We start from the raw sequence: 12,481 nt of genomic DNA, 5'->3' as shown, positions 1-12,481 counted from the left end.
TATTTATTCCATCAACCTGCTGGCTAGGTACTACATGCCACTATTGAGCCGACAGTATACTAATGGACACAGAAGTGGAATCAGGCAGACCATTGTAACACGTTTATCCTTATGCATCTTATATGTTGAGTGAGCCGATTGTTTTGGATCATTTCATCGGTGAACATGGATGTGAGATAGGTACAATTCTCACAGTGCTGGGCTGTGCAAATGGGAACATTGCTCAAATTCCTTGGCATTTATATCATGGATCATGGTGGAACATATTGACTTCACAAGTCTGAAGAAGGTTTCGACCCAAAACGTCACCCATTCCTTCTCTCCAGAGATGCTTCCTGACCCGCTGTTACTCCAGCTTTTAGTGTCTATCTTTGGTGTCACACACATGGCTATTAACACCTCACAAAGAAGGCTGAAGGGTCTTGGGTTGGAGCCTGAGTCAGTGCTGGACTCTTTGCCTCGCCTGTTTTCCAGTTGAGGGATAATGAATGTTGAGTGGAAAACAAACTGGGAAAGAAAAAGGTCCTTTTGGTCGGTGATTTGGAATTAAAACCACAATATAAATATTCATGAGTCAGTCCCACCTCCCTTCAGTGTGGGATATTGGAACTCACCAGACCTGCCTTGAAGCAAAACACCACTTCAGGCAAATGTAAAGTTAGTGTGCAGGGTTATTCCAATTGATCAGAGAAAGACCGACTGTATATCTTTGCATAGTCTTCATGTCGCCTTTACTAATATCCACAATGCCAAATTAGGTTCTTGCCGCACTTCAGACATACCTTTAGATCCTAATGTGCCATCTGCGCCTGGGCGGCCTGGTTGACCTGGTGATCCCGAGAATCCCAAATCACCTTTGGGTCCCGGCTGCCCATCGTTCCCCCGAGAACCAGGAGTACCTGGTGATCCTGTAATTCCAAAGCCTGGATCACCCTGGGCACAAGTGGAATTAGTCACGAGGTTGCTCACTACAGTCACTAGTTATGTTTGATTATAACATTGTCGAAACATAAGCAATTATCTGCAAACACAATACACCACAAGCCTTGCTCAATATTCAGGACTGTGAGTGGGGGTAGAATTAGAGAGAGGTGCAGGGATGGGGCCTTGTCAATGGGACTGGGGTGTGCACATCGTAATTGTCTACTGACACATGATAAAAGATCATCGAATCGCTGCCGCCAGCCACCGTGTGCCCCAGGATCTTCAATATATGTGTTCAGCATCACTAGGTCCACTTGGGCATTGCCAACAAAAGCTCGAGAACCAATCCCCACACTATTAGTCCTTGAACTCAAGTCATGAGAGGTAGTGTGGAGTGGTGAGTGGGGTGTGGGCGCACTGCATGTGAAAGAGCGCGTTCTCCATCTCAATGAATGAAGAAATTATTTATATGTTGGTCCTCAATGTTTCTGTCGTGGATCTGGAAGAACCGCCATGGGGGGGGGGGGGGGGGAAGGAACAAAGGGGGACCTGGCGTGGGACACTCTGTAACATTGTTGGCGCCCTCCATGTGGTGACTCTTTGCATACCTTGGTGTGCAAAACAAAGAATTTCACTGTCATTTATCACATGTGACAATGAAGTATCTTTGTATTCCTGGAGTTTAGAAGGATGAGAGGGGATCTTATGGAGACGTGTAAAATTATGAAAGGACTGGACAAGCTAGATGCAGGAAAAATGTTCCCAATGTTAGGAAAGTCCAGAACCAGGGGCCACAGTCTAAGAATAAAGGGGAGACCATTTAAAACTGAGGTGAGAAAAAAAAATTCACCCAGAGAGTTGTGAATTTGTGTAATTCTCTGCCACAGAGGGCAGTGGAGGCCAATTCACTGGATGAATTTAAAAGAGAGTTAGATAGAGCTCTAGGGGCTAGTGGAATCAAGGGATATGGGGAGAAGGTAGGCATGGGTTACTGATTGTGGATGATCAGCCATGATCACAATGAATGGCGGTGCTGGCTTGAAGGCAGCACCGCCGTTCAAATTGCCTCCTCCTGCACCTAATTTCTATGTTTATATTCATTCATTCATTCATTCAAGTCATGAGAGGTAGGGTGGAGTGGTGAATGGGGTGTGGGTACTCTGAATGTGATAGAGTGCATAATTTCTACATTAATGTATTAAGAAATTATTTTATGTTGGTCAACGTTTCTGTCGTGGATCTGGAAACTGTGACCATTCTAAAACTCATAGCTTTGCTACTGCAGACCATTTGATAATAAACACATTTGTTTCAGTGGAATCACTGCTTAACACCAGCACTGGCAGGTCAGGAGACTACATTGGCTTCAGCAAGTCAGATGTTATCTGAAGCAGTCAACACTCACCTTTGTCCCTGGGAAGCCCGATTGGCCCGGTGTCCCGTCGCGGCCTGGTCTTCCTGAATTTCCCGGAGAGCCCGGTACACCCAGCGTTCCTGGCAATCCTGCGAGAGGTTAAATGGACAACACAACCGGTCAATTAACTTCAACACTGCGGCTGATGTTTTAGAGAGCCAGCTCCATCCAAACTGCAGGCCACAAGCTACACACCGTAGCAGTCTGCACTTTAACAGTAACATCAACTTCATAGAAACATAGAAAATAGGTGCAGGAGTAGGCCATTCGGCCCTTCGAGCCTGCACTGCCATTCAATATGATCATGGCTGATCATCCAACTCAGTATCCCGTACCTGCCTTCTCTCCATACCCCCTGATCCCTTTAGCCACAAGGGCCACATCTAACTCCCTCTTAAATATAGCCAATGAACTGGCCTCAACTACCTTCTATGGCAGAGAATTCCACAGACTCACCACTCTCTGTGTGAAAAAAAACTTTCTCATCTCGGTCCTAAAAGACTTCCCCCTTATCCTTAAACTGTGACCCCTTGTTCTGGACTTCCCCAACATTGGGAACAATCTTCCTGCATCTAGCCTGTCCAACTCCTTAAGAATTTTGTAAGTCTCTATAAGATCCCCCCTCAATCTTCTAAATTCCAGCGAGTACAAGCCGAGTCTATCCAGTCTTTCTTCATATGAAAGTCCTGCCATCCCAGGAATCAATCTGGTGAACCTTCTCTGTACTCCCTCTATGGCAAGAATGTCTTTCCTCAGATTAGGAGACCAAAACTGTACGCAATACTCCAGGTGTGGTCTCACCAATACTTTCATTTATATACTGCCTTTAATATGGTAACAAACATCCAAAGGTTCTTCATGAGGTCAAATTGACACTTATACTTCAGAGTAGGACACCAGTAAACCAAAGGATTTTAATGACAATCCAGCAGTATTATCATTACTTCTGGAGGTTATTTTTTGTTCTTGAATTCCAGAACATTAATTGAATTTAAACTGCACATCCACCATGGTGAAATTTGAACTCTCTTGTCAGGTTGTCCGCCCAGGCCTCTGGAGTATTGGTTCAGTAATTTAACCATTGCATCGCCAGCATGTGCCAATGAATTGCTGGAAAATGATTACCTACAGGTAGCTGAAAGTGGCTCCAGGACCCATAGTTATTCAGGATCAGATGTTATGAGAAAGGAGATAAAATCCTCGTTTAATCCTGTTTGGAATAGTGTTGTGAGGACCATTATACCCACAGGAGACAGCAGACAGCACCTTGGGTTATTATTGCTCCCAAAATATCTCTGATGTTTGAGCATCAAGTCACTGAAGCACAAAATGCCCCACAACCTTCTGCCTCAGAAAGCGTTAATAAATTCCTGATTTTCAGCTATTTATCTCAATAATGAATGCAACATTCGAGGCCTAGGCAACGCTAAAACGGACTCAACTTCAGGAACGCAGGTACCATATTCCCTTGCAGCACAGTAGGAGGGCACTTGCCCCATCAGGTTCATGCTGTTTTACAGAGCAATCTGTATGCCATTCTTTCAGGTTTTTTTAAATGTTAATCCTTCACTGCATTCCATCTGTGGCAAGTATATATTATGTTGGAGAAGGAGATTAAACCATCCAATAATACAAGTGTGATCTCACCAAGGCATTGTAAAATTGGCACAACGTCTTTGCTCTTGTCCTCAAAACTTCTAGCCTAGAAGGCCAACATATCATGTGCCATAATAATTGCTCGCTGAAGGAATAAAGTAGGTAAATCTCGTGACAGCTCACTGGGACTACATCAGATGGAGTACTACATCAATTTTGGTCTCTTTAATTTAGGAACAATATACGTGCATCACAGGCAGTTCAGGGAGAATGCATTAAATTGCTGCCTGCTATGAAATGGACTGAGAAACTTGCACAGAATAAGAAATACCCACGGTGAAATATATATGTCGTTGAAGTGGCCCACAGGGGAGAATGTGTGAGGATGTTTCTTTTGGTGGGAAGTCTAGAACTAAAGGGACATCTTACAAAGAATGAGATACATAGAAACACTGAAAATAGGTGCAGGACAAAGCCATTTGGCCCTTCGAGCCAGCACTGCTATTCATTGTGATCATGGCTGATCATCCACAATCAGTAACCTGTGCCTGCCTTCTCCCCATATCCCTTGATTCCGCTAGCCCCTAGAGCTCTATCTAACTCTCTTTTAGATTCATCCAGTGAATTGGCCTCCACTGTCTTCTGTGACAGAGAATTCCACAAATTCACAACTCTCTGGGAGAGGAATTACTCGCCCCTCGAGGATCATGAATCCATGGAATTCTTTAGCCCAGGGAGGTGGGAAGGTCACTTCATTGAATACGTTCAAGGCTGAAATAGAGTTTAACATTATTGGGAATTCAACTGTAATTCAACTGTAAGAGACCAAAATAAGACGAGCCAAGGTCTTATTGAATGAAGGAGCACTGGGGAACTATGGCCTAGTTCTAATCCTATTTATTATGATCATTACAATTGGCATGCTTCTGATGAAGAATTTGTACAGCCAGGTTGCCTAACATTTTCTGTGGTTATTTCATGTTTAGTTTAGTTTAGAGATACAGCACAGAAACAGGCCCTTTGGCCCACCAAGCCCGCGCCAACCATCGATCCCTGCATACTAACACTCTCCTGCACACATGAGGGACAATTTACAATTTGACCAAAGCCAATTAACCTACAAACCTGTGCATCTTTGCTACCACAGCCACATCTGCTTGCCCTCCTGTGCATCTTTGGAGTGTGGGTGGAAACTGGAGAAAACCCTCGCAGGTCACGAGGAGAACGTACAAACTCTGTACGAACAGCACCCGTAGTCGGGATCGAACTGGGGTCTCTGGCGCTGTAAGGCAGCAGCTGTACCACTGCGCCACCATGCCATATCAAAAAACCAAGTGAGCCATCAATGAATTCTAGAGTCAATGAATTTAAAACTCATTTTGCCTATTCCTGTGCTCAGTCAGGTGTTAAATATCCCTAACTATTCACAAACTTAATATTTCTCCTTCAACCAATTCTAAACAATTACCATTACTTATCTGATAATCCAATGAGCTCAGATGTACACACACAGTAGTTATATGCAATTATCACAGAGTGTTCTGGGATGCTGGAGCTTCACAAGATGGTACAGTATATAAAAATAAAGCTTTTGTTTTGAACTACTGCAATTTAAAAAAACACGTTAATGAAAACAAACGTACCTTTAGCACCTGTTGCCCCAGGAAATCCAATGCCCGGCGCTCCTGGGTCACCTTTTGGGCCCTGGAGACCTGGTAAACTTGGTCGCCCAGGGTGACCTGAATCACCTAGAGAACAAAGGCAAAATTAATATGTTACTTCAAACAGTAGGATGCCAGCTGTAGCTATTCCAGAGTGTGATTGATGGGCACAGCCATAAACCTCTCTTCAAGGATGCAGGTGTACCACAGTTTAGTTTAGTTATTCAGCGCAGAAACAGGCCCTTTGGCCCACTGAGTCTGTGCCGACTAGCGATTCCCGAACACTATCCTACACACACTAGGGACAATGTACACATATAGCAAGCCAATTAACCGACATAAAACTGTACGCCTTTGGAGTGTGGGAGGAAACCGAAGATCTCGAAGAAAACCCATGCAGGTCACGGGGAGAACGTACAAAGTCCGTACAGACAGCACCCGCAGTCAGGATCGAACCCGGGTCTCCAGCGCTGCATTCGCTGTAAGGCAGCAACTCTACCGCTGCGCCACCGTGACCACCCTGGTAAACACATCTACATTGGCCCTACCTCAAACCCAATTAAACCCTCAATTATTCTATCTCCTCAAGATAGTGGGTGTTACTGGAATGATCCCATTTTCTCACCATGAACAAGCCATTCTCCTTTGAGTCTAAGCTTGAGCAGTGAGTGATTTAAACAGGGGAAAGAACACAGCTGAACACAGCTCCATCTCCACATGGTTTTATAAGCAGACCTGCTGTACATGTTCACTGTTCTTTCAGTAGCATTCAATTAAATAAAGGCATTTGTGGCACCGCCTTAGTCATCTCCAAACAAACAGAGAAGATTCACCAGAATGTTTCAATTATAGGGTGGAATGTTTTAATTACGAGGAGAGACTGGAGAGGCTGGGTTTTCATTCCATTGAGGTGAGAGTGTGAAGGTGATCTGTTAGAGGTGTACAAAATTGTGCGAAACACAGATAGGATAGACAATACACAACTTTCTCCCACATCAAAGGTATCTGAGACCAGTCTGTTTAAGGTGCCGGCCGGTCAGTTTAGAGAGGATCTCAGGATGATTTTTTTCCATCCAAAATGTGGTTGCAGCCTGGATCCCTCTAGCTGTGAAAGTAGCATAGACAGGTATCCTCACAGCACTGAGGAAGTATTTTGAAACGCACTTGGATTGTAGGCTATGGACCAAGTGCTGGTAAATGGGATTATTTAAGAAACAGTTGGACAGGTACATGGATAGGACAGGTTTGGAGGATTATAGACCAAGCGCAGGCAAGTGGGACTAGGGTAGCTGGGACATTGTTGGCCGGTGTGGGCGAGTTGGGCTGAAGGACCTGTTTCCACACTGTATCACTCTATGACTCTATGACTCTATACACACAGGGGGTTGAATGACGGAGAGCAGTTTACCTTTCGTCACGTTCAACCCAACACTTGCTCAATAGTCAATAGTCGTTTATTTGTTACATACACATAAATGTGTAGTAAAATGAAACATTACCCGCAGTTAAACAATAAGACCAATAAGATTAATCAATAAAAATGCAATAACACATACAATCACAACTAACACCAAACAAAAAGAAACATCCATCACAGTGAGTCTCCTCCAGTCCCTCCTCACTGTGATGGAAGGCCAAAAATGTCTTTTTCTCTCCCCTGCCGTCTTGTCCCGCGGTCAGGCTGTTGGAGTTGCCACGTCGGGGCGGTCGGGGCTCCCGATATTGAAGCCCCCGCTGGGCGGTGAAAGGTCCACAGCCTATTTCAGGCCGCGCCGGACGGTGAAAGGTCCGTGGCGGGCCGACCCAAGCCCCGCGATTCGGGGCGGGCGAACACGTTGCCTCTGCCGCTGCCGGAGCTCCCGATGTCGGCCCCCATCCAGGGGCCTGCGGGCTTCCGACGTCCCCGCGGCCCGCGCCGGAGCCTCCGGAGACGAATCGCAGCTGCTCCCGCAGCATTCGCAGGCAGCCAGCGCCGCAGGTGGTGAGTCCGGGCCGCGGGCTCTACGAACCAGAGCCCCAGGTGGTCCCAGGTGCATGGCCGATGGTAGGCCGCAACGGGAACGGAGACACGACACAGAAACAAAGGTCACGTCTCCGTTCGGGAGAGATAATGTTACAGTTCCCGTTCCTTCCCACCCCCCCCCAAAACATAACATACAACACTACATCATATTAAAACTACAATTCAGACAAAAACAACAAAAAACACAAAAGACAGACGGACTGCAGGCAAGCCGCAGCTGCGACGGCAGCGCTGGCTCCTCCTATGTGTGTGTACTTCGCCATGAATCCACTTTCACATTTAACAAAGACCTCCAGTGGTAAGTTGTATTGGAACGCTCAATTTCTGGTGAAGTCTGACAAAGTCTTATCCTGGCTTGTATTCACGCCAAGCTGCCAAGGTTAGAGGATTTGCCACTGAAGCATTTCCTTGACCATGGTCCGATGCACCTGAAGCCACCTCTGTTCAAATTTGTCCTTTTCAGACAGGTGAGGTGTCTTTATGCAAAGCATTCCAGAAGTAGATAGTTTGCATGACAAGAGAAGTAAACATGGTCCAGGAAAGCAGGAGAATGAGGTTCTGTTGACTGACCATCTCGTCCTTGTTTAGAGATACTGAGCGGAAACAGGCCCTTTAGGCCCACCGGGTTCCGCGCCGACTAGCGATCCCCGCACATTAACATTATCCTATACCCACTAGGGACAATTTACGCATTACACATTTACCAAGCCAATTAACCTAGACAATAGACAATAGACAATAGGTGCAGGAGTAGGCCACTCAGCCCTTCGAGCCAGCACCGCCATTCAATGCGATCATGGCTGATCACTCTCAATCAGTACCCCGTTCCTGCCTTCTCCCCATACCCCCTCACTCCGCTATCCTTAAGAGCTCTATCCAGCTCTGTCTTTGGAGTGAAGACTGACCATCTCGTCCTTGTAAAAGGATTTAGATCATTGAGCTCATTCTATATTTTATAACTATCAATCGAAGTGAGGAGCTCTGAAATGTATTGGTCTAACGAGGTCATGGTTCCTTAACACAGCACTATTCCAGCTCATTCATCTTGCAAAAGCACGCGCTCGTAGCCACCGACTTAATTCATCACAGGAAATGCACGTCAGAGATGTCAGCACCTTACCTGGAAGACCAATTAGGCCAAGTGCACCTGGGGACCCTGGAGGACCAGGTGGGCCTGGTTCCGGTACTGTGTGACCTGATCTGCCTTTAGGACCTGGAGAGAAAAGGAGAGAGTTAATGAATGTTGATAGTAAATAACTCTACATTCAAAAATAAAGTAATCTCATCAGAACATCTATAATATCACCTTAAATGTTACGCACTTAATGGCGTACCTCAATATTGTTGAAGTGAATATTTTGTTTCGGTTTTTTGCAATTAATTTTAACTTCAAAATTCTTCATTTTGTTTAGAGATACAGCGTGGAAACAGGCCCTTTCGGCCCACCGGGTCCGCGCCGACCAGCGATCCCTGCACACTAACACTATCCCACACCCACTAGGGACATTTTTTACATTTACCAAGCCAATTAACCTACACACCTGTGGGAGGAAACCAAAGATCTCGGAGAAAACCCATGCAGGTCACGGGGAGAACGTACAAACTCCGTACAGACAGCACCCGTAGTCGGGATGAAACCCGGGTCTCCGGCGCTGCATTCGCTGTAAGGCAGCAACTCTACCGCTGCGCCACCGTGCTGCCCTTGCCAGCTTCATTCATGCTGAGGTTTCCATGAGCTCTCACCCCTGGATTTATCTGCCATTTTTCATATCTAATGTCAGATTGTGAGTACAAACAGTTCACATGAACGGAACCCTGCTGGAACCCAGGGAGGACCTGCACTATAAAACCAACATAAAATGACAGACGCAAAATGTTGGAGTAACTCAGCGGGGCAGGCAGCATCTCTGGATAGAAGGAATGGGTGACATTTTGGGTCGAGACCCTTCTTCAGTCTAACTCAGACTGGAACATCTCTGAAATGTTCTCCAACTGACAATCCCTCTGTTTGCCTAACCTGGCGATTTCACCACCAGATTCGGGGACAGTTTCTTCCCAGCTGTTATCAGCCAACTGAAAATCATCCTACCACAACCAGAGAGCAGTCCTGAACTACTATCTAGCTTTTTGATGACCCTCGGACTATCCTTGATCAGACTTTGCTGGCTTTACCTTACACTAAATGTTATCATGTATCAATACGCTGTAAATCGATTGATTGCAATCATGTATTATCTTTGTGCTGACTGGTTAGCACGCAACAAAAACTTTTCACTGTACCTCGGTACAGGTGATAATAAACTAAACTGAACTGCCAGGAACTGACAGAGGGATTGTCAGTTGGAGAACATTTCAGAGATGTCCCAGTCTGAGTTAGACTGAAGAAAGGTCTCGACCCAAAACATCACCCATTCCTTCTATCCAGAGATGCTGCCTGACCCGCTGAGTTACTCCAGCATTTTGCGTCTGTCATCGGTGTAAAGGCTGATTACAATATAAAAAGCAAAAGCTGACTGGAATCAGTTACTTGCAATAAGTTTACAGGTTTCTAGTGGAAGGCATGGAAAAATAAAGCAGTGAAAATTCACGGCCATCTAGTCCCTCAAGGGACATTAAGAGTTGGATAAAGAAACTAAAAATGCTTTATGGCAGGTTTAAAGAACTGAAAACATGAGAGACTCCACAGTGGTATGGAACGTGTCCAGAGCTAAGTAATTTACAGGTTGAGGAGTGGGCATGAGAGGACATTGGTGGGCAAGATTACAGAAAATCCCAAAGTATTTTATAACTATATTCATGACAAGAGGACAACCAGGGAAAGAATAGGAAGCCTGTAATAAAAAGGAACTGCAGATGCTGGTTTGTTCCAAAGATAGGCACAAAGTGCTTGAGTAACTCAATGGGTCAGGCAGCATCTCTGGAGACACAACCCAAAACATCACCTATCTATTTTCTTCAGAGATGCTGCCTGACCCGCTGAGTTGCTCCAGTATTTAGTATCTATTTAAAACATTGGAGCCCATTAGAAATCAAAGTGGCACTCTCCATGAGGATGCAGCAGAGGTGGGTAAGGTCTTAAATGCATTTCATCTGCAATCACTTATGATCAGATGTTGATGTGGGTGGTGCAGTTGTTGTGGTCTATATATGGACATTAAAATGGGTCTTCGACAAAGTCTCACATGGGAGACTAGTCTGGAGAATTACAGTCAATGGAACCTAACAAATTGTACACAGAATTGTACACAGACAGAGGGCTGAGGAGGATTGTTGAGGGTTGTTTTGGCAATTGACAGCTTGAGACCAGTAACCAGAGTTCGAAGAAGGATCCCGCCCTGAAACATCATCCATCTATGTTCTCCAGAGTTGCTGCCTGAGTCACTCCAGAGCGTTGTGTCTTTTTTGTAAACTAGCATTTGTGGTTCCTTGAGTCTACCAGTGATGTGTTGTGGGGATAAGTGGTAGGACTTCTGCAGTTTGTTATCTACACTATTAAACTTAAAATGTGAAGGTGAGAAGGGCAGTGAGAATGGCTTTGCAGAGTTGGCAGAGATATGGCAAATGGAATTTAGTCCTGTAAAATTGTGGCCTGTTGAGGAGTAACAATACGTCAAGGATACACACATCTCCAGGAAGGATTATGGAACAGAGTAGCGTACATGAAGGCAGCAGCAGAGTTAGATCGGGTGGTTAAGAATGCACATGGAATAGTTGGCTTGCTGGAGCATAGAATATGAGCAGGAAAGTTATGTACAACTGTATACATCACAAAAGATAGACACAAAATGCTGGAGCAGCTTAGCAGGCCAGGCAGCTTCTCTGGATGGAGACCCATCCAGATGTAGGTCACAGCTGGAGTGCTTTGTGCAGTTCTGGTCACCACATCATGGGACAGATGTCACTTGCACTGGCGAGGGGGCAGAGGTAGGGTTGCCAACTTTCTATGCCTAATATGGGACAAAAGGTGACGTCACCTGACCTCACCCTGCCAGCGGCCACGTGCTCCCGCTCTAACAATGGCGTCCGCCCGGGCCGGGAGGCGGGTTGCTAGGCAACCTCCGTTAGGCGAACATAGTCGGCCCTGAACCCCGAACACACTCCGTTAGCCTACACTGTCCTGGCCTACAGCGGCCCCCGGGCCTACACTGTCCGGCCCTACAGCAGCCCCCCGGCCTACAATGTCTGGGCCTACAGTGCCCCCTGGGCCTAATACGGGACAAGGGTGGTCCCGTAGGGGACAAACAAATTTGGCCCAATATACGGGATGTCCCGGCTAATATGGGACAGTTGACAACCCTAGGCAGACGAGATGCACCAGGATGTTGAGATGGATCATTTCAGATATGAGGAGAGACAGGATAAGCTGGGTTTATTTGCCTTTGAGCTGAGAAGACCAAGGTACACTAATTGAGGTCCATAAAATGATGAGGGGCATAGTAAGGATAAAGAGTGGAGAGTGTTACCCCTTTGTTGGGCAGAGGGCATCCACTAGTGGGAAATGGGCGGTTGATTTACACGGAATTTGAGGAAGACTTTCTTCACCTCGAGGGTAGTTGAAGTGTGGCATATGTTGCCTGAGAATGTGGCAGAGGGAGGCGATCTTAGAATGGTACTTAGATCGGTACTTGTAACAACGTGGTATAAAAGGTCGACAAAAAATTCTGGATAAACTCAGCAGGTCAGGCAGCATCTCTGGAAAAAAGGAATAGGTGACATTTCGGGTCGAGTCCCTTCTTCAGACTGAGAAACAGGGGAGAAGGAAACTAGAGGTATGAAGAGGTACAAAGAATAAATGAATGAATGGATGAAAAGAACAAACCAAAGCAGGAAACCAAACCGAGGCAGGAAACATGTTCCCAATGT

The 12,481-nt window shown here is 45.9% G+C and overlaps 1 protein-coding gene across 3 annotated transcripts in view; it reads right to left on the bottom strand.

Moving 5' to 3' along the window:
* Positions 1–12,481, bottom strand: part of col4a5 (collagen, type IV, alpha 5 (Alport syndrome)) — a 272,955-nt gene that overhangs the window by 96,633 nt on the left and 163,841 nt on the right. For all 3 annotated transcript variants that reach the window (XM_078412094.1, XM_078412097.1, XM_078412096.1), the window contains exons 28-31: positions 8,739–8,831; positions 5,578–5,682; positions 2,330–2,427; positions 783–933 (exon numbers count right to left, since the gene is read on the bottom strand). In XM_078412094.1, coding sequence (XP_078268220.1) covers positions 783–933; positions 2,330–2,427; positions 5,578–5,682; positions 8,739–8,831 — 447 coding nt within the window. The remainder of the gene's footprint in view (positions 1–782; positions 934–2,329; positions 2,428–5,577; positions 5,683–8,738; positions 8,832–12,481) is intronic.

The sequence above is a fragment of the Rhinoraja longicauda genome, chromosome 15, assembly GCF_053455715.1.
Source record: "Rhinoraja longicauda isolate Sanriku21f chromosome 15, sRhiLon1.1, whole genome shotgun sequence".
Lineage (NCBI taxonomy): Eukaryota > Metazoa > Chordata > Chondrichthyes > Rajiformes > Arhynchobatidae > Rhinoraja > Rhinoraja longicauda.
Note: the sequence above shows the minus strand (reverse complement) of the source record. Positions and strands in the feature narration are given on the sequence as shown.